At 37.9% G+C, this 23,796-nt stretch overlaps 1 pseudogene and 4 gene segments (V, D, J or C); all 5 read left to right on the forward strand.

Moving 5' to 3' along the window:
• The window catches only part of LOC113640841, a 30,053-nt gene extending 24,011 nt beyond the window's left edge, over window positions 1-6,042 (forward strand). The window contains 1 exon segment of the V gene segment in view: window positions 5,711-6,042. Within this exon segment, the coding sequence occupies window positions 5,711-6,027 (317 nt within the window).
• Window positions 6,043-8,510: 2,468 nt separating this feature from the next.
• LOC125138637 lies at window positions 8,511-9,348 on the forward strand. The segment is given in 2 exon segments: window positions 8,511-8,629; window positions 8,751-9,348. Coding segments are annotated over 2 exon segments (450 nt in total).
• Window positions 9,349-11,738: 2,390 nt separating this feature from the next.
• LOC125138641 lies at window positions 11,739-12,923 on the forward strand. The segment is given in 2 exon segments: window positions 11,739-11,790; window positions 11,880-12,923. Coding segments are annotated over 2 exon segments (360 nt in total).
• Window positions 12,924-19,167: 6,244 nt separating this feature from the next.
• Window positions 19,168-20,416, forward strand: LOC125138635. The segment is given in 2 exon segments: window positions 19,168-19,541; window positions 19,624-20,416. Coding segments are annotated over 2 exon segments (471 nt in total).
• Window positions 20,384-22,395, forward strand: LOC125138853 (annotated as a pseudogene).
• The last annotated feature ends 1,401 nt before the right edge of the window (window positions 22,396-23,796 follow it).

Below are 23,796 nucleotides of genomic sequence, written 5' to 3' on the forward strand. Positions count from 1 at the left end.
TCTGTAACAAAACCTCCCCAAGTGTTTTATTCCATACTTTCTGTCACTGAGCTTTACTCCTTCTCAAAACAGGAGCAGGAGAAAGCCGTCTGTGTGAAATAAACCATCACCACATAACAATTCCTACATTTAGGTTTCCTAATGTGTTCCTTAGATGAGTGAGGTGTCTTCTAAAAATGATTCGATTTGGTTCCCTTTCTGATAGAGAAACATTCTGTTGTAGAGATTTACATAGTACCTTATCATCCACTCATCTATCCAGTGAGCAGCATGTGGTTGTGGGTTGAACACCTCCATAGTGGTCATGGACGCTCCCTATTCAAATAGAGTGGTGTATAAACAGCATGTTTTTGGCTGCTCTAGTTTACAGTGAGCTCTGTGAGAGATACAGCTGAACAAAAACTTACTCAATGTTGTTAGAATGGTAGGTATAATGGATTATGAAGGAAAAGAATGTTTAACTTCATGCTCATAAGATGAACCTTATCAATGCTATCCAACTTCACAAACCTGCTCTCATATTCCCATACAAAACAAAAGTGAGACTAAGGCTACAAATACCAGAAAGTGTAGCGCTAAGAGACAAAGACAAAAAGAAGAAAAAAAGAAGAGAATAGAAAAAGCAGCAGAAGAAATAAAATAAAGAATATGAAGCTTGAGGAATGAAGAAATCAATGGATGAAAAAGGATCAGACTCTGTACCAAGACAGAAATGAAGAATGGATCAATATCAAGAATATTACAGTGATTAAGTTTTCTTTTTTTCTTTATATATTTTTTTCTTTCTTTGCTTTCAAAATATGTATGCAATAATATTGCTTGTGTGTTAAAAGATACGATGTGCTGAGTATGTTATATGGAGGCTCTCTTGAAAAAAAAAACCTCAACCCTCAGTGCTCAGAAGGAGACAGCTGACAGTAATCTGTGAAGGGAAACCCTAACACTCGTGGGGGAGGGACTTAGATAGTAAGATGATATTGCAAACTTGGGCTGTTTGAAAGGAATGTATACCTTAAACAATACAACTGGTCACTGACCACAGAGTTACCGGTTTGGGGAAAGAGGAATGGGAAGGAATGTTGGTTTTAAAGTCAATAAGAATTGATATTGAATTAATGAATTTTGGTGAAAGGCTTGGAAACGTATAAAAGTTTGTTTTGAATTACATTGTGTGTGCATTCTATTGTAGACAGGCTCAGTGCATGTTATACTCTGTGTGCATCATAGAACGAATGCAAGCTTACACTTGGAGAGTGTTTCTTTGTTTGGTATAATCTTTGCATTTTAATTACTTTTACTTATTTTAATACTGTTTGATTATTTGAATGAGATTTTATTTGTAATTTTCTTTTATTTTACTTTGCATATATCACACACATTTATCTTTATTACACTACTTTTAATAAAAAACAAGGTCTCCCATTGTGAGGACCCTGAAAAGACAAAGTCTGACTCCTTCATTTAAACATTCACACAATAGATTAGGTAGAAGAACTTTAAGAGAATCCTTTGTTAGTAGACCGAGTGGACTTCGAAGGACACCTGCATTCATGGTAAGACCAACTCTGATAGTTGATCTTGTGTTTTCAACACTAACCCGTGCAAACTAGGACACATTCCTTAGTGGGATTGTGGAAGGGTTTCCTATGCAAAAAAAACGTGTCACTAAATTACTTCAACAAGCATGTCCTCATGATCTATAAATACTCCCTCAGCAGGAACCTTTTATTAGAAAGAGACGTTTATTAGAAACATCATCATCCATTCACACTCAGCACTCAGATCCTCTTTATTTCAATCTCTTCTAGCAGTTATTGATATTTATAATATTCCCCAACTTAAGTATCACAGTTACATTATGATGTCTTCACGTATTTGACTGGAGGTAAATCAGCTCTAGGACAATGATTATGATGACTAGTTGGGACTATATACTGTACTATTCATGCTTTTATTCCTCCTGTGATGCCAGCTGCAGGAACACTACAGGTCGATGGTTCATTTCCTGAATTTAGAAACACAGAGTCTGTTCAGCAGCACAGAATCTGATGAGAGATCAAACTGAAATGTAGATGTTTACTGCAGCATCACTACTACAAACTCCTGGAATTAAAAATCACCTGTAGGGGGCAGCAGCTGCTTGTTTTTAAGAAGGATTCATGAAACTATGAAATCTAACAGCTGAAGTGTGTTTATGCAAATTCACCTTGTTATAATACAAAAACATCCTCTTGCTCACCCAAAGTTCAGATTCAGACATGTTCATATTCCGGTTCTTTAAATGACTCTGAAATAAACTGCAGCTCATTTTCCCCGTCTGCGTCTGCAGGTTTTATGTGTTCAGGAGTCCAGAAGAGAACAAATGTCTGTGCTCTTATTAATAGAGAACAAAACTACTGGAATTAGAGGTGTAAGGATATATATACTGTAACTAATCATATAATCATTCAGTGTCACGAGACAATAATCAGGGTAATGTATTCAGTCACTCGGTCATCATTAGGAAGTGTTTTATTGGGTCAGAGTGCAGGCTCCAGAGTCCATCCCAGGAACACTGAGCGTACATTCTGGTCATGTTACACATTCACACACTCATTCACACCGAGGGGCAATTTAGAGAAGACGAGTCACCTGCTTCACTCCTGATTCACAGTCCCAATACACACTGGAATACACAATCTCAGTCTAATACACTCTGTAATAACACATCCAATACCAATACACACGTAATACACACATCTCAGTCCCCAGTACACACTGTAATACACATATCCCAGTACCATACACACTGGATCCACACATCCCAGTCCCATACACACTACAACACAATGAGAGTGTGTGTGCTCTGCGATCACAGTCACCATACACACTGTAATACACGCAGCACAGGCACAATACCACACTGTACTACCACATCCAGGCCCAATATTTACACTGTCTTACACAGATCACAGTCACAATAACACTGCAACACACAACCAGTCTCCCATCCCAGTCTCCCAGTCCCAATTAACTCATTGGACGGATGATTGATTTTTTTGGATTCTGCAAAATGTTCTTTTACACAATTTTCTGTGTATTTGCGCCTTCTACGTTTACTTTATTTCTGCTGCTGTGTCTCACGTTGAGCCTGACCTTCCCCTCATACCCTCCTTCCCTTTGTTCTCCCACCATACCATGTTCCTCCTCATTTCCCTTTCCCCGCCCGTTGGTAACAAGTGTGACCCCCCATCCTTACCCTGTTTTACCCCCTTTTTTTTTTTCTTTGCTCCTAATTTCGTCCCGTTCTCTCGCCTGTTCACTGCCTGCCTTCGGCGGTGCGTGGCGGTCGGCGGCGCGGCCGCCCCCTGTTGTCCCGGCCGCGGGGGGCCCGGGGGCCGGTGTGTGGCCGTCCGTCCGTTGGTGGCCCTGTCTCCCCCCCCTGCTCCTGTGTTTCGCCGTGCTCTTTCGTTGCCCTATTATTGTCACCCTCCACACACATCCGCCTGACCCCTCAGGGCCCAACCTGTGGCCCCCGAATGTGAGATGCGAAATATACATTCGCAGTGACCGACGCAGGGCTGCGAGACGCCCGTCACTTCTCCATCCCCCCCCACGCCCAGAACAACTTACACCAGTAGATACACACAACTGACGCCACACATCACGACGCAGTACACAAGATAGGGAGAGCTAGGTGAAACGGTGTGTAGAACTAGCTATCCCGAACGCCCGTGTCCACGAGGAGCGGAGAAGTGGGATGCTTTCGGAGCGCGGCCCGAGTAAGCGTATGCGGAAGGAGACTAGAGGCAATACGCCCCACAAACCGCTCCGGGTGTAAAGGGCGATCCACCACCAGGAGGGGCGCCACAAGGATGAGAGCAGGGTACCTGCAGAAAAAACGGCGGAAGACGGAGACACAGCATATCATAGACGAGCGCAAGAAGCCGGAAAGAAAGGGAAAGGAGAGGGGGAAAAAGTCGATGGGGGGCTGCGTGATCCTGGAAACACTGGAAAAATTCCCAGGTAGAAATAACAGCTCTGTCAGCATTATGTGTGAATGTGGATCTGACTGTTCCTCAAACCAAAAAAAGTAATAGACATCCCAGTCCCAATACACACTGTAATACACACATCCCAGTCCCAATACACACTGTAATACACACATCCCAGTCCCAATACACACTGTAATACACACATCCCAGTCCCAATACACACTGTAATACACACATCCCAGTCCTAATACACACTGTAATACACACATCCCAGTCTCAATACACACTGTAATACACACATTCCAGTCCTAATACACACTGTAATACACACATCCCAGTCCCAATACACACTGTAATACACACATTCCAGTCCTAATACACACTGTAATACACACATCCCAGTCCCAATACACACTGTAATACACACATCCCAGTCCCAATACACACTGTAATACACACATCCCAGTCCCAATACACACTGTAATACACACATCCCAGTCCCAATACACACTGTAATACACACATCCCAGTCCCAATACACACTGTAATACACACATCCCAGTCCCAATACACACTGTAATACACACATCCCAGTCCCAATACACACTGCAATACACACATCCCGATTCACACTGTAATAAAGACACCACAATCCCAATAAACACTATAATACACACATCATTCTAGCAATACACACAATAACACCCCCCCATCCCAGTTCACACTGTAACACACACACCACAGTATAAAAAACACTGTCCTAATACACACTGTAATACACACATCCCAGTCCCAATGCACAGTCTAATACACACACCACAGTCCCAATACACACTTTCATACAAACACCCCAGTGCTAATACTGTCAGGATCCATCCAGACTGTTTATGTTCTATGTTCACGTGTCTGCCCGCCCTTGTCTCTTCCTCCCTGTCTCTGCACACCTGTTCCTCATGGTTTAATTCTCATCATGTCTATTTATCTGTGCCGTGTTGCTTATGGCAGTGCGGAATCCTTGCTGTCATCTGTCATCCCGTGTCTAGTCGTGTCATGTCTGATATCGTCTTTGTCCTTGTCCCTGTTTTGTGTTTTTTAGATAATAAACCCTTTTATTTTAGCTATCCTGCATTTGGGTCTGTTTTTAACACCGTGTCCCTGACAAATACACACTGTAATAAACACACTACAATCCCAAAACACACTTTAATACACACATCCCTGTCTTAATACATACTGTAATACACACATACAAATACACATCGAAATACACACATCCAGGTCTCAAAATACACAGCCTATATTCTAGAAATGTATCGTGTAAGGCTCATTTTAGATGCTTGTTGATCGAACATGTTTAGTTCAGTTAATGTTAGTGTTTTGTTCATTTCACTCTAAGACCAATTCTTCTAAGAGGAAGAATGTTAATGTATAAATGAGTAAACCTGAGACTTCAAGATCATGATGATGTTTTTTATGCAAATCCTCCACTTGTGTCTCTTACATTAAGGAGGTCTGTGTGAGTGTGTGTGTGTGTGTAGCGAGGAGGAGGACAACAGCTGAGCATTTTACTTTACTTCAATTTTATATCTACAACAATGCTGTCATTATCAGTGTTGCTGCTGCTTTCAGCTGCATTCTGTACGTCTCCGTGTCGGCTGAATGAATTTAGATTTAATTCCCGTTTCGTGAAAATGACTTGATGACTGTTGATGATGTTCTGTCGCTCTTATTCACAGGTGGTGTTGGAGGTGTGGAGCTCACTCAGACAGACTCTGTGCTGGTGAAGCCTGGAGAGTCGTTCTCCATCTCTTGTAAGATCTCAGTGTCGAGTTATTGTATTAACTGGATACGGCAACCTGCTGGAAAAGCACTGGAATGGCTCGGATATCTGTGTGATGGTGGTAGCACTAATCTCAAAGACACGATGAAGAGCAAGATCAGTCTCAGCCAGGACAAATCCATCAGCACAGTTTATTTAAGAGGACAAAACTTTCAGGTCGAGGACACGGCTGTGTATTACTGTGCCAGAGACACAACACTACAAACTCACTGAAGCCCTGTACAAAAACATCCCTTGTCATCTTCCTCTCCCTGCAGTACACATGTCCCCAGAGGGGTCTGGTATATATGAGCTAGCAGAGCTAAGACACTTCTGTAGTTCAAAGATATCTACATATGGTTTCATCTTTGTCTCAATATTAAAATAAATTCTTGTCCCGAACACAAGTGAATACACAGTTACTCCATCATTAATACAACACCAATCTATTCCAAAGTGTTTGTGCAGCTTGCTGAAGTGGATGCCGGTGTAACACACAATTTAAGCTATTATTATAAATATAATTCTTTATGTGCCTCTAGATGTCAGTATTTGTGAAGAAACTATCACTTTAAACATTCTAATCGTCCTCCAGCTTCATTTAACTCACCGATGTCATTTGATTATTGGGATTCTGCAAAAATTCTGGATCTCACTCTATTTATATGATGTGATGGTGTCTGTTAAACTTTGGAGAACAGAGAAGACTCCAGTCCAAACAGCACACACCATGTTCTCTACATCTCTACTGCTCCTGCTGGCAGCTGCTTCTTGTGAGTGCTTTAGTGAGTGGATTCAGGAATAATACAGCATGTTTCCAGCAGGGTGTTGTGTTTAACACACAGTCTGTTCTCATAGTCTGAGCTTCAATAACTGAAACAACTGAAGGAGGCAGCAGAGCTCAACAAATAAAGTGAAAAAAAGTGAATCCACAAACTGCATTCTGTATGAGACTCATTCAGTATCAGTCATTATCAGACAAATATCTACATTTTCTCTTCTTTTTCACTCTTTCCATAATGTGTGATTAGTTATTTGGGTTGTTAAACACAGGTTGGACAAATAAAAACACTATAATTTATGTAACTACATCCTCCTGTGGTTAAGAGGTTTCTCATGACATGAGGTTTTCGTGACATGACTAGATGTATTTTATAATGCTGTTATAATGTAAGTGTAATGAGGAGGCATACGGCTGGGGATCCATTTGCAGCGATTTTATTGAGCAAACACAGACGAAGTCAGACAGGCAGAGATCAGGATGGGCAAAAATCTGAATCGAGACTATTATAATCACAACTGTAGTGTCTTTGTCTAATAATAATCACACGAACAAATTAGAATTTGTGTAAAAATGTCTGAGCAAGTGTGGATCAGACAACTGGATCAGACAACAAGCTGAAAAAGCTCTAGAATGGATTGGGGCTATCTGGACTAATGCCAGTAAAACAATATACGCCAAAGACATTGAGGGACGTTTGGAAATTACCAGAGACAACTCCAAAAACATGGTGTATCTGCAGCTGGCCGGTTTGAGTGCCCAGGATTCTGCTGTTTATTACTGTGCTAGAAACCACAGTGGTACAAACATGTTAATCAATCATCCAAAATCTCAGATGTGGTCAAAGAGAAAAGCGTATTCAATGTAGAGGTTATTTTCACAAGATCTGTAGGTGGCGCTACAGCTTAACAAATATACTGTAACATTGTAGGTTTCATTAAAGTACAACATATTCTCATATCCTCAGTCACATCTAGATACTCCACAATTTCTATGTATTTCTGTGAGACATTGAACACTGGAACTGTCTCTTATACAGTTGTCATAATTTCCTGAAAGAAACAACAAGGAAAATAAATAACATTTACTGAATATTCACTAAAATGTATCGCCTACGTGAATTGAAAGGATGCATTTTACAAAATTATCACAACAAGAACTGTAATTATAAACAAATCCACCATATTCCTCTTTAATTAAGAAATAAATTGTCACAGTTCACAGATTTCTGCTGTATAAAAGGAAAAGTGATCATAGTAATCAGTGCCACTGATTATTGGAAAATAATTATCTTCAGTTCTGTAGCAGTAACTTCATGTCACAGTAGAACCAAAGGATGCAGAATTACACAATTTCATGTGTTTTGTTTTTACTTTACACAATAAATTATTAGCACCTGCTAAGTTTCTCAGAAGTGTAAGAAGATGACATCAGATAGCTTTCTGTCAGTTGATTTGATGAGATTGTAGTGCTAAATTTTAAACCACAATTAGATTTTTTAAATGTATACTTTTTAAACCAAGAAAATAAAACACTGACATCTCTACATCACATTATACTTAAGTTATGATTAAGATTGTTCATGACCAGATTACTGTCCTGCAGTCCACTGAGTAATTGTTCCTTGTCCAGTGGGATTCACTTCCACATAATTGTAGGAAATTATAAATATTATAGAGATAAGGAGAAAATCATACCAATTGATAGTAAGAAGCTGGAGACTGTATAAATTTATACTATATCATTTCAGTTAGGTGTGTATGGAGTAGGCAAAATTTAAAATTGTTGAATAAAGTGAGCAGAGACTGCAAGTCCTCTTCTGTGAATGTGAATGAAAGAGGATGGTGCTTGCAATTACAACACAATATGAGAAATTTGCATGTACAGTAAGTCTGTGTCTCCTCCCTCCTCTCTTTTTTTCTCATCAAGTCAGGAACAGAGACGTAATAAAAAGCTCTCTGAACTGTGGAGATTCTGGATCAGTAGCCGTACCTGGTGCTAATCAAATCACCATGAGCTCCATCTGTCTCCTGCTGTTTCTGACAGCTGTGTCGTGTAAGTACAGTTTTCACTCGCTAAAATAACTTTTTTATTTCATTGTGCATCTCTTATGGATATGAAAGAGAATTGACTGTATCGTAAAACAAAGCATTTGATTCTGTGTTGCTCTTTACAGGTGTGGATTCGGTTGAATTTACTCAGTCAGATAATATAGTGGTGCGACCCGGAGAGGTGTTTACCATCTCCTGTAAATTCTCTGGGTTCTCAATATCCAGCAACTGTCCACACTGGATTCGACAAACGCCATCCAAGACTTTGGAAAATATCGGATATGTGTGTGGCAGCAGCTCTTCTGTAAAGGACTCACTCAAGAACAAAATCAGTTTCTCTGCAGACGTTTCCAGCAGCACAGTGTTTTTAAAGGGGCAAAACTTTCAGACTGAGGACACAGCTGTGTATTACTGTGCCCGAGGGCCACAGTCATTCAGATTACATATACAGCTGTACAAAAACCAAGGTCACGCTGTGATGAGCACCATTTACAGTAGTCTGCATTTGGTCATGTCAATGATGAACATTTGACAAAGACCTGACTGAAGAGTGAACATTGTATTGCAGACATTTGTGGTTGCTAATTTCAACAAGAAAAAATAAATTAAATAAAATCTTGAAAATTCTGTATATTCAAGCACATGCAGTAGCAGTCATGATGAAGTGATACATAACATGCAACTTAATACTAACGCTAATTGTCTAGTATGAATAAATCTGAAAACTACAGACTTGGATAGTGGATTTCTCTTACAAAAACCTTATGAGACATCCATTACAAACATACATCCAAACATACAAACATACATCCAAACATTACAGACATCCTCTCAGTGTAACTAGTAAATCATCTCAGTCACACTTTAAAAGATAAAGCATTTTAAAACATAGTCACACAAAGTCATTTTTGATTAGTGATGGCAGCTGCAGGAACTCTACAGGTCGATGGTTCACTTCCTGAATTTGGAAACACAGAGTTTGTTCAGCAGCACAGAATCTGATGAGAGATCAAACTGAAATGTAGATGTTTACTGCAGCATCACTACTACAAACTCCTGGAATTAAAAATCACCTGTAGGGGGCAGCAGATGCTTGTTTTCAAGAAGGATTCATGAAACTATGAAATCTAACAGCTGAAGTGTGTTTATGCAAATTCACCCTGTTATAATACAAAAACATCCTCTTGCTCACCCGAAGTTCAGATTCAGACATGTTCATATTCCGGTTCTTTAAATGACTCTGTAAATAAACTGCAGCTCATTTTCCCCGTCTGCGTCTGCAGGTTTTATGTGTTCAGGAGTCCAGAAGAGAACAAATGTCTGTGCTCTTATTAATAGAGAACAAAACTACTGGAATTAGAGGTGTAAGGATATATATACTGTAACTAATCATATAATCATTCAGTATCACGAGACAATAATCAGGGTAATGTATTCAGTCACTCGGTCATCATTAGGAAGTGTTTTATTGGGTCAGAGTGCAGGCTCCAGAGTCCATCCCAGGAACACTGAGCGTACATTCTGGTCATGTTACACATTCACACACTCATTCACACTGAGGGGCAATTTAGACAAGACAACAGATTGCATGGAGAACTAAGAAGACAGAATTAGCATGAAAACCGTACTGTGAGGGGGAGTTCATTAAAAATTTCATAGTTGATTTTACAGAGCACTTGAATAATCTGACCGAATTGTTGCAAGGACGCAAAATGTTGTAACCGTATTATGACAGCATACGTGCATTCAAGTTAAAGCTCACGTTATGGGAGACACAGATAGCAAGCGGTGACCCTGCTCATTTTCCCTGTCTAAGAGATGTGTGCACAGCAAGCGTTAATCCTGACGTGAGACAGTACAAATACAAGCTTTCAGGGTTGCTGAGGGAGTTTGAGAACTGATTTCAGGTCTTTAGCAAACTCGAGACAGAATTCGCAGTTTTTCGCTCACCATTCACAGTCAGAGCTTCTGGTGTGCCCGTTGACATGCAACGTGAAATAATTGATTTGCAGTGTGATGTAAATTTGAAGGATAAATTTGCCTCTGTGGGCTTGGACACATTTTATCAGTATCTCCTGCCAAGCTATCCTAAATTAAAAGCACTGGATGCAAAAATGTTGTGCATGTTTGGGACTACCTACCTTTATGAGCAAGATTTTTCAGTAATGAACGTTAATAAAACGAAGCTGCACTCAAAGCTCACACATAAGCACTAAAATGGGATTCTGGCTGCTACTCAGGACATAATGCCTGATATTGATGCACTTGTGCAGAATAAAAGATGACAAAGATTTTCTTTTTAAAACAGCTGCCACTTGAGATTTTATGTGTGTGGAGTCAATTCATGTATTTAGAATTGCTTCCAAGAATTGGAAATTGGATTTTAAACAATTTCTGTATTTTGAAGTTTGATTTATGTTAACATGCAGGACAGTGTTTTTAAGTTCCACAAACCTGTGACTAAATGTTTTGCGCCATTGTACAATAACTGTGTTCAGTTTTTATGCATAATGCACTTAAATAAATGTTAAACTGGGTAAAAGTGTTGTTGAAATTGCACATAATACTTAGGTTGTTCATAATATATTATTGTCAAAGGACAATTCATTTAATATAAACATTTTCATAATTTACTTGTTCTTACTTGTTGCACTAATACAAAGACAAAAGTGGACTTATTGTTAGTTCTATGTAATTTTGCTATGAGATTACTGGTCTGGCACCACTTGAGATCAGATTAAGCTGTATGCGGCCCCCAGACTAAAATGAGATTGACACCCCTAATCTAGAGGGTTTCAGCCTATACCAGACTGAACGTCATGTTCGGTTACATGGTTTGATTATAATGTTCAATGTAGTTCAGGAAGCTGAATTATTTTCCACATTAAATTGATATGGAGATGAAACGGGGTGTGAGTGTGATTAACAGCTGCAGAGCTGCACTCAACACAGCAATGTTTTGTCTGAAACACATGATGTTTTTATATCTCTAGTGGGTGTGTCATGCAAACCAAATCCTGTGTTTGAACCATTTATGCTGAAACATTCAGCCCAACAACATAGCAGCAGTTTGTGTTCATTTACAGCAGCAGGAACCATTTTAATTCTTTGAGATGGGACTAGGCAGATTTTTGTGTTACTTTACTCTAACAATCTTCATTCAATGTTAGTATTATTTATTTCATATAGAGACACGATTTAACATTTTTCTTCCTTTTTTTTACTTTAACACCTATGTTTGTGTCTTCTTGCAGATTCCTGCAGTCAGACACTGATCGAGTCTGATCCAGTGATCATCAAACCTGATCAGTCTCATAAACTGACCTGCACAGCCTCTGGATTTAACTTTGGTGGCTCAGATATGGCTTGGATCAGACAGGCACTTGGAAAAGGACTAGAATGGGTTGCTAGTATATACAGTAGCAGCACATATCACTCCAGCACTGTTCAGGGCCGTTTCACCATCTCCAGAGACAACAGTAAAAAGCAGGTGTACCTGCAAATGAACAGCCTGAGGACAGAAGACACTGCAGTTTATTACTGCGCCCGTGACACACAGTGATACTTCCCCTTAGACATCGGTACAAAAACACAGACTTACTACTGACACATGACAAACCCACATTTTCAGGTGGCAGTTAAATGATGTAAATCACAATTTTAGGTAAATTATAGTATGAATATTTTGACAAAACATGTTTACAACTCCAAAGACAACGTAAAATATCACACTGGTAGGCATGGGCAAGAGTAATAAAGGTTTCACGTATTTATTGTGTTCAGCCGTGTAGCAGGACCCAACACTCCACGTGTAACATGAGAGAGGAAAAGCCCCGATCATTGATAACATCAGGATTTTAGAGACAGGAAATAAATTTAACGGGACATGTAAATGCAAAACATCATCAACCATTGGTTTAGAAGCCTGCTCATGTTATGACCAAGCTAATCTGTACCTACCAAGGTCCCAAGGGAACGGTCTGCTGGAAGCTGTTTTAGGAAATATAGAAGCATAGAAGGACAGGTTCTTATGAACATCTCTAAAGTGAAAATTTCCTCTACAATTTCCCCCTTTTGTCCCTTGGACTATACACAAAATTTTTATTAATCATTAATCTGTAACAAAATCTAAAATCTAAATGATATTTACCAGTATTGTTGGTCAACTACTTAATCCACAACATTGTTAATCAATTGCTTAAACAGATTAAATTAATCAGCTAGAATACAGGTACATGATACCTTAAGCTAAGCTCAACAAAACCAACACATGCTCTATCAGATGAATCTCCTCCTCATGATTTAAATACATTTCAGATACATTCTCCTCCCATCGTCATCAGATAAACAAATCCAAGTGTCAGAGCTGGATCTCACTCTATTTATATGATGTGATGGTGTCTGTTAAACTTTGGAGAACAGAGAAGACTCCAGTCCAAACAACACACACCATGTTCTCTACATCTCTACTGCTCCTGCTGGCAGCTGCTTCTTGTGAGTGCTTTATCAAATTTATTCATTTACTAGATGAAGAATAAAGGTGCAGCATATATTGTGTGAGATATCACCATGTGTTTTCCTCCACAGATGTGCATGGTGAGGAACTGACTCAGCCTGCTTCCATGACAGTCCAGCCAGGCCAGAGTCTCTCCATCCAGTGCAAGGTTTCATATTCACTTACGAGCTATGGTACAGCTTGGATTCGACAACCTGCAGGAAAAGGTCTGGAGTGGATTGGAATCATCTGGAGAGATGGGAGTACAGCTTACAGTGAGAAACTGAAAAATAAGTTCAGCATCTCCAGAGACACTTCTACTAACACAATAACAATTGGAGGACAGAACATGCAGACTGAAGACACAGCTGTGTATTACTGCGCTCGTCTCACACAGTGACACAACAAGCTGCAGTGCTGCACAAAAACCTCATCACAATTCAATTCTTTAATTGAATAACAACTACATTTTACTGAGTAACTAATCCCCATATTACAAATATTTCAGCATAGACACCAACACTGGCATTAATAAAATAAATAAATAAAAGTTTGTTACATTAACTTTACAATCTATACGAGAAATTAATACGAATCCCATGAAATTAAATGTGAAATGTGAACATTGTTTAATTTGATCATGAATTTCTGGTAATGTACAAATTAAAAGGAAAAAAACAAACACAAAGTTTTTTTATTTCTCACCAAATTATTTTTATTAATTGATCATTGGAATACCCGAATTAGCTAAAACAACTTAATATCAACTTAACATTTTTAGTTCATGTTTTAAATTATCATTGAAACGAATATCGATTTCCCAATTAACTAATTAATTAAAACAAATGATTTACTATGTTACTGCTGATACTGTATCTGAGTGTTTTCTCTCTTTTAAACCTTTCTGATGAAAATGTTCAGTTTCTGAATTCTTTTTTTTTTTTTGCAGCAGGAACATTATAATATTTTGCAAATGTATCTGTAGGGGGCAGCAGCTGCTTATTTTTGAGAAGGATTCATGAAACTATGAAATCTAACAGCTGAAGTGGGTTTATGCAAATTCACCCTATTATTAAAAACAGCCTCTTGCAGTTTGAAGTTTGTGTCACAAAACTGAATCAAAGAGCATGATGATGGGGCTGAGGGTCACTCAGTACTACATCTTTGTTATAATGTTAACCAAAGGTACCTGAGACTTCTGTACTGTTTATTTCTTCCCTCAGAATATCTTGTCTGTGTTGATGATGATCTTTGTTATGTTTTATCTGCTAGGTGTCAGCAGTGATGAGATCAGACTGGACCAGTCTCCTGCTGTGGTAAAGAGATCTGGAGAAACTGTGAAGAAATGGATATTCAATGACAAGCAACTACATACACTGGATCAGACAGAAACCAGGGAAAGCTCTGGAATGGCTTGGCAGGATGGATACAGGCAATAATGATGCAACACATGCAGAGTCTGTGAAGAACCAGCTCACTTTAACAGAAGACGTCTCAGCAAGCACACAGTACTTAGAGGCCAAGAGTCTGAGGACAGAGGACACTGCGGTTTATTACTGTGCCTGAAGTTCTACAGTGACTGGAGCTGAGGAAGCAGCTGTACAAAAACCAGACACATTGTAACTGAACTAACTGAAGTTGCTTAACTTATAATTGTAACACAGATGAACACAGTTTGTATCTATTTACTGCTCCAATTATCTATAAATATACCTGGATATAACCCTAAAATGGGCGTGGCCTAAACTAATTATCAGGAATGAAAATCTAGATAAACCCTGTTTCTATGCTCCTGGAAACACTTGAAAAAGCCACAGGTAGAGATGGCAGCTCTGTCAGCATGCTGTGTGACATCCCATTCCCAATACACACTGTAATACACTCATCACTTAAAAAGTGCTCATTGCATAAAAAGTTGTTTACAATGGCTACTGTATGTAATCTCAAACAAGTGGTGACACAACCCACAAAAATTGCTATGGATAATACATCTAAATCAACATGCATAGATCATATTTTTACTAATGTTCCTGATTTATGTTCACAAGCTGTGTCTGTGGGGGTAGGATGTAGTGATCATAACCTGATAGCAATTTCAATAATGATGAAAATTCCTAAATCTGGTGGAAGGATCATGTATCGCAGATCATTTAAAAACTTTAATCCCAGATTGTTTGTTGATGAGGTCAATAACTCAAATTGGTCTGCAGTTCTTCAGGAGGGGGATGTAAATGCTTCTCTTAACATTTTTATGGACACTTTTAGTAAAATAGTTGATAAATATGCACCTCTCCGGAAAAGATCTATAAAAATCAACAGTGCTCCATGGTTAGATGAAGAGCTAATGTCCCTCATGAGGCAAAGGGACAATGTCAAAGATATGGCCTTCAAAATCAAAATGTGATGTAGACAGAGTACATTATCGCAAGTTGAGAAACAAAGCTACAAACTTAAATAACATAAAAAAGAAAGCATATTATGGACAAAAAATCTCAAATTCTAGTAATGATAGCAAACAATTGTGGAAAGTATTACAGGAATTGATGTATAAAAAATCAAATAATTTGAATATGTACATGGAGACCAATGATGGTGACATTATTAGTAAACCTTGTGATATTGCCAATCATTTGAATGATATTTTTATATGCAAAGTAGAACAATTAAGATCATGTATGATAATGCAAGATACTGAATCTCCTTGTGACAATGTTAGATTTATTATGAGAGGGAAAACTTGCTCCCTGTCATTTAATACTTGTAGTGAGGACAACATTAAGAAGTTGCTTCTCTCCTTATCTGATGAGAAAACACCTGGTAATGATCATCTTGATGGCAAAATTTTTAAAATTGTTGCAAATATTTTGTGCAAACCAATATGTCACATCTTTAATAGTTCAGTTCTCAGCAGAGTGTTTCCTAAGCTATGGAAACAGTCTAAAATTGTGCCTTTACTTAAAGATAAGAAAGGCAGGGTTTTCTCCTTCTAATTGCAGACCAATTCATATTCTTCCTGTATTAAGCAAAATATTTGAAAGGTTACTTTTTAATCAAATGCTAGAGTACTTTACATTAAATTAATTGCTAACGAGTTCACAGCATGCCTATAGACCAGGCCATTCAACTAACACTGCATTAGTGCATATGGTTGATCAGTGGCTTACGTATATGGAGGATAAAAAACTTGTTGGTGCTGTACTTTTAGATTTTACAGCTGCATTTGATGTAATTGACCATGATATTCTGTTGTCAAAGCTCAAGTGTTATGGATTCCCACAATTGTCTGCTTCACTGATAAGGAGTTATCTCTATGGCAGAACTCAGCAAGTATTTTTTAATGGTAGTTTTTCTGATAGTAAATGTATATCATGCGATATTCCACAGGGCAGCTGTCTGGGTCCACTCTTATTTTCAATTTTTGTGAATGATTTGCCTCATGTTGTTAGAAACGCAGAAGTTGTACTGTATGCAGATGATGCAAGTTTATTTTGTGCATCTCCTTCAATAAGCGATCTAAGTATGAACCTTCAAAACCAATTAAATTTGATTATCAACTGGGTTAATTTGAACAAATTAGTACTAAATATTTCCAAAACCAAATGTATTGTTTTTGGTACTAAACATTTGTTAAATAAACTTTGTAACCTAAATTTGACTATTGATACAACTTTGGTTGAGCAGGTTACTACAACTAAACTATTGGGTGTCAAGCTGGATAATCAGCTCTCATGGACTGATCAGATAAATCATATTGTTTCTAGGATGGGTAGAGGCATTGCTTTAGCTAGGAAGTGTGTGCTGTTTTGTCCACCCTCAGTCATGAGAACAGTAGTCCAGTCTTTGGTCTTGTCACACCTGGAGTACTGCTCAGTTATTTGGTCCAGTAGCTTGGAATCAACTGTCAATGTGTATAAGACAAATAAGCAACAGATCTTATTTTAAAAAGATGTTAAAAAAAAATGTATGATCTGTAATGAAAACTAAGTGTAATGACTTAAATTGAAGTGTATTTATTCTTTTGATAATATATTGTAAAAAGTGTAATGTGATTGTGTATAATATGTTTTGATATTGTAAAATGGACACCAGGAAGATTAGCGACCACTCGTGGAAGCTAATGGGGTTCCAAATAAATAAATAAATAAATAAATAAATGAATAAATAAATGAATAAATAAATGAATAAATAAATAAATCAGTCACAATACACACTGTAATACACACATCACAGTCACAATACACACTGTAATAGACACATCCTAGTCCCAAAAAAATACAACACACAACCCAGTCATCCCATTCCCAATTTAACTCATTGGACAGATTATTGATTTTTTTGGATTCTGCAAAAGTGATTCATATTTAACAACAATATTCTGTGTATTTTAGGAATTCTACAGATTGACTCACTTACATTTTTATGCATTTATGTGTATCACAGTGCAAGAAAAATCTAGACCCAAGCAGCAGGAGTGTTAGGGAGCGTTAACTAATACTACAAACAGAACAGTTAGTAACCTGACAATGTGAAACTTACAGAAATAGTTTTCTCCTCTCGTCTGTTCCTCTGTGGATGTTTTTATATCTCTAGTGGGTGTGTCATGCAAACCAAATCCTGTGTTTGAACCATTTATGCTGAAACATTCAGCCCAACAACATAGCAGCAGTTTGTGTTCATTTACAGCAGCAGGAATCATTTTAATTCTTTGAGATGGGACTAGGCAGAGTTTTGTGTTACTTTACTCTAGCAATCTTCATTCAATGTTAGTATTATTTATTACACACACACACACACACACACACACACACACATATATATATATATATATATTTCTTTAACATTAACTTCTACCGTTGAATATTCTTCTATTTCAGATTCCTGCAGTCAGACACTGATCGAGTCTGATTCAGTGACCATCAAACCTGATCAGTCTCATAAACTGACCTGCACAGGATCTGGATATACCTTTAGTAGCTACTGGATGGCTTGGATCAGACAGGCGCCTGGAAAAGGACTGGAATTTCTTGCAATTATCCACGGCAGTAGCATATACTACTCTAATGCTGTTAAGGGCCGCTTCACCATCTCCAGAGACGACAGTAAGATGCAGGTGTATCTGCAGATGAACAACTTGAGGACAGAAGACACTGCAGTTTATTACTGCGCCCGTGAACCACAGTGATACTTCCCCTTAGACATCAGTACAAAAACACAGACTTATAGTCTGAGGTTCGATAACTGAAACAACTGAAGGAGGCAGCAGAGCTCATCAAATAAAGTGAAAAAAAGTGAATCCACAAACTGCATTCTGTATGAGACTCATTCCGTATCAGTCATTATCAGACAAATATCTACATTTTCTCTTCTTTTTCACTCTTTCCATAATGTGTGATTAGTTATTTGGGGTGTTAAACACAGTTTGGACAAATAACAACACTATAATTTATGTAACTACATCCTCCTGTATTTGTGAGGTTTCTCAGTAACATGACAAGATGTATTTTATAATGCTGTTATAATTTAAGGTTCTAAATTAAACAGAATTATAAATGAATAGAAATAAAGTTTGCTGTGTGTTTTCTTATTATAGATTCACCTGAAAACACTTGATAGTGTATAACAGGGCTCGGCAACTTTAAACACTCAAAGAGCCATTTGGACCTTCTTCCCACAGAAAAAAAAAACACAGGGAGCCACAAAACTCTTTTTATTTCTGCAAGCAAACAAAAATATTTGGAACAGCTTGAACTAACTTAACAAAAATGACGCTGGGTTGAAGGTAACTTTCAATGACTAATTGAGTCCTCTTCATATTCATGACATCAAAATTTTACTTGCCGGCTGCAGCAAACCAAAAATGCGTCTGCTTCTGTGTGTCGGATTTACAGTGCTGTAGCAAGTCGGCAGTTATGACGCATATTTTGAGCGACAAACAAATTAAACAGGGTTTATTTTAATGTCACAATAGGATCATAATCTTAGAATTTAGAATGACATTTTTTAAAAAATCTAACTAACTAAAATAAAATTAATTTTAATTAAATATTTATTTTCCAAATCTACAGGGAGCCGCAGCAGAGGGATGAAAGAGCCACTTGTGGCCCCAGAGCCGTGGGTTGCTGACCCCTGGTGTATAAATCTACTCAATAACACCTGCCTTAAGCTTCTTATTGGTTCAAACATAAACTCAAGCTGCAGTGATAGATATCTCTAAAAAATACAGACATGTTTAAAAGATGAGAAGGTTCTCTCATATAAGAATCCATCCCATTTTGACCCTAAGATAAGGAGTGTCTCTATGCAAATGTCCTTCTCTGTTATATATTTAAGCAACAAAGACCAAGAGCTTTTACTTCTTCTGCTCCAACACACACCATGATCTCTACATCCCTACTGCTGCTGCTGCTGGCAGCCGTACACTGTAAGTGTTTTTACATTTGACATGTAATACAGTTTTGGTTCCTTAAAGCTTTTACATCATTAAAATAACTTTTCTTTAACAGGTGTTCACAGTGTTGAGCTGATCCAGACCGGATCCACAGTATTAACTCCTGGTCAGTCACTGACTCTGACCTGTAAAGTGTCTGGATATTCATTAACTGATAGAAGCTATTGTACATACTGGATACGACAACCTGCAGGAAAAACTCTGGAATGGATCGGAAGGATATGTGGTAGTGGTAACACTTACTTCAGTGAGAAACTGAAAAGCAGGTTTCAGGTTACCAGAGACACGTCCAGCAGCACAGTGACATTAACAGGACAAAACATGCAGACTGAAGACACAGCTGTGTATTACTGCACTCGTGAACCACACAGTGAGAGGAATAAACAACATCCCTGTACAAAAACTCCTCATTCAGTGTTCACAATAACAGGACACAAGACACAACACTTATGTATACAAATCTTAGAAAATGTAAAATAAATAAATAAACAAACAATCAAACAACAAACAAACAAATACATAAATAAAATCCACAAATGAGAACAAAAAGATTAAAGTTAGTTCATTTTTTTTATATAATCCTAATATGGATTTTAAACCATAATACAAAATTTCTGATGTTACTGCACATGATACACACTGTAATAATCATATCACTATCAAGGATTAGTTGCAGTTCCTCTCCGTTACATCCTCATGACTCCCACATGTTTTCTATCATGACATCACGATGCAAATCCAGACTGCTGTGTGTCCATGCAGTATTTATGTGCAGCTGAGCTGAGTGGAGAGATCGAGTCTCATCAACACTCACCATGAAGATCCCACTCTCCTTATTCCTGCTACTAATCAGCTTCATAAGTGAGTTCTCATGCTGAATACCAAATAAATTTATTAGACATTAGTTTTCTTTTTAATTGTATCAGGTATTCAGTCTCAGAATCTTGAGTTTATTCCCACTGGTTTCAGTGGTGAAAATACCTGGAGAAACTCTGAGTCTTTCCTGTAAAGGATCTGGGTTTAACTTTGGTGGCTATGGCATGCACTTGTCGCGGGCCCCTGCTAGGTCCCCGCTGGCAGATATATAGATAATCCTGAAACTGAAAATATCAGAAATATTCCTGAGAAATCAGCGACGCAGGACAACTGTTGCTCATTCTCCAGTAACACGGATTATCTTTATTTTCAACTTCATTTTAACTTTGCATCTGCAATCATGAATCACTTTCTGTTATTTTTGTCTGCTTTGTATTGAAGCACAGGTTATATCCACATTTGTATAACAATTGCCTTATATTCTTCAAAAGGTCTACTTTCACATAAATGCCTCACACATTTTACAAACATTAACTCAAACATTTGTATGAAACCAAAAACAAACATTTTCTCTTTAAATTCCATTTTTGGTCTAACATCAATCACGTTTATCCTTTTTCCTTTAAACACCCTACATCTTTGTCCTTTTATCCAAAAGGAGTATTTTTGTAATAACTCCATTTTGTAAGTGTTCACTTTATACAACAGAATAAATTCCATTTGCAGTTAAACTGTTACATTTACTGTATAAGAACCCAAACTTCAATAATACACATATGTCTCATAACTTGGCGCCCAGTTCTATGATCTGAATCTGTATCGCCATAACATTAACATGTGTGCGCCCATAAACAAGGCCGCAGCCATAACTGGTGTTATGTTGTACATTCAAATGAACCTTTTACACTTTTAACATTGCACTACACACATAGCTGTTTTCCACACACACTGAAATAACCCACAAACGCTTCGGAGCCATAATTAACGAATAAAATAAACAATATGCGGACATCGGCCGCCATTTTCACCACTGCGCACCGTTAAATTTTAACTGTCTACACGTGTGACATACTATTAGCTCACAGAATACACATCACTGGAGATTCATATTAGCTGATAAACATCTGTAGTCCCATAAAAGGTTTGTAACTAACCTGAAAATATCAGAAATATTCCTGAGAAATCGGCGACGCAGGACAACTGTTGCTCATTCTCCAGTAACACGGATTATGAGCTCATTTTGCTCTGCACCGCTAATTATCTCAGTGTAACACTGTTCGTGGTTACTGCCACCCTGTGTCCAATTGATGAAGTACATCATAGTGTTTTTTTCCGTAATCTCTCATTAGTATTCTATTAAATAAACAATAAAATCAAATACCATTGCAATAGAAAGAAAGGAAACAAAAATAATAATCTCAACAAAACCTATTTTGTGAGTGTCACACACTGGATCAGACAACAAGCTGGAAAAGCTCTGGAATGGATTGGGGTTATCTGGTCTGATGCCAGTAAAACAATATACGCCAAAGACATTGAGGGACGTTTGGAAATTACCAGAGACAACTCCAAAAACATGGTGTATCTGCAGCTGACCGGTTTGAGTGCCCAGGATTCTGCTGTTTATTACTGTGCTAGAAACCACAGTGGTACAAACATGTTAATCAATCATCCAAAATCTCAGATGTGGTCAAAGAGAAAAGTGTATTTAATGTAGAGTCCATTTTCACAAGATCTGCAGGTGGCGCTACAGCTTTACAAATATCCTGTAACATTCTAGGTTTCATTAAAGTACAACATATTCTCATATCCTCAGTCACAACTAGACACTCCACAATTTCCAAGTCTTTCTGTGAGACATTGAACACTGAGACTGTCTCTTATAGTCATAATTTCCTGAAAGAAACAACAAGGGAAATAAATAACATTAACTGAATATTCACTAATGTTTATGACCAACGTGTATTGAAAGCATCCATTTTACAAAATTATCACAACAACTGTAACTAAACAAATTCACCATATTTTTCTTAAAAAAATTTCTGTATGAAAAGAAAAGTGATCATAGTAATCAGTGCCACTTATAATAATAATTATTATTATAAATAATTACAGCTGAAACCAGATATTTACATACTGTACACCAGAAAAAAACACACAAAAACGTTTATTTCTTTACTGTCATACATTAAATCAGAGTAAACTTTTTTTTGTTTTAAATTAATAAATATTAACATGTTTTTTGCATTTGTTAAATGTCAGAATCGAGCGAGGGAGAATTTTCATGTATTTTTATCACTTTCATCAAAGTCAGAAGTATACATACACTAAGTTTATCATGCCTTTAAACAAAAAAGAAAAAAAAATCCAGATGATTCCATGCTGAGCTTAAGAAGCTTCTGATAGGTAAATTGATTCCATTTGAGTTAATTGATGGCACACCTGTGGATGCATATAAAGGCACACCTCAAACACAGAGCCTCTTTCTTTGACATCATGGGAAAATCAAGCGAAATCCACCAAGACATCAGAAAAAGTATTCTTGCCCTCCACAAGTGTGGCTCATTCTTAGGTGCAATTTCCAGATGCCTGAAGGTCCCACGTTCATCCGTTCAGACAATAATGCACAATTATAAAAAAACATGGGAATGTACAACCATCATACAGCTCAGGAAGGAGAGAGATTCTGAGTCCCAGAGAAGGACGTTTTTTGGTGCAAAATGTGCGAATCAACCCCAGGACAACAGCAAAAGATCTTGTGAAGCTGCTGGCTGAAACTGGTAAGACAGTGTCATTATCCACAGTAAAACAAATACTGTATCGCCATGAGCTGAAAGGTTACTCTGGGAGGAGAAAGCCATTACTTCAAAACCACCATAAAAAAGCCAGACTACAGTTCACAGCTGCACATGGGGGAAAAAATCTTAATTTCTGGAGACATGTCCTGTGTTCTGACGAAACAAAAATGTAACTGTTCGGCCATAATGATAAACGGTATATTTGGAGGGAAAAGGGCGAAGTTTTGAAGCCTCAGAACACCATCCCAACTGTGAAGTATGCGGGTGGTAGTATAATGTTGTGGGGCTGCTTTGCTGCATAAGGGACTGGTGCACTTTACAAAATAGATGGCATCATGAGAAAAGAAAATGATGTGGATATATTAAAGAAACATCTGAAGACATCAGCCAGGAAGTTAAAACTTGGGCGCAAATAGGTCTTAGAAAAAGTGGACAATGACCCCATGCATACTTCCAAATTAGTTACACAGTGGCTTAAGGACAACAGAGTCAAGGTATTGGAGTAGTCATCACAAAGCCCTGATCTCAATCCCATAGAAAAGTTGTGGGCGGCACTGAAAAGCCGAGAGCGAGCAAGAAGGCCTACAAACCTGACCAGGTTACACCAGTTCTGT

Source organism: Tachysurus fulvidraco, chromosome 15, assembly GCF_022655615.1.
Source record: "Tachysurus fulvidraco isolate hzauxx_2018 chromosome 15, HZAU_PFXX_2.0, whole genome shotgun sequence".
NCBI classification, from domain to species: domain Eukaryota; kingdom Metazoa; phylum Chordata; class Actinopteri; order Siluriformes; family Bagridae; genus Tachysurus; species Tachysurus fulvidraco.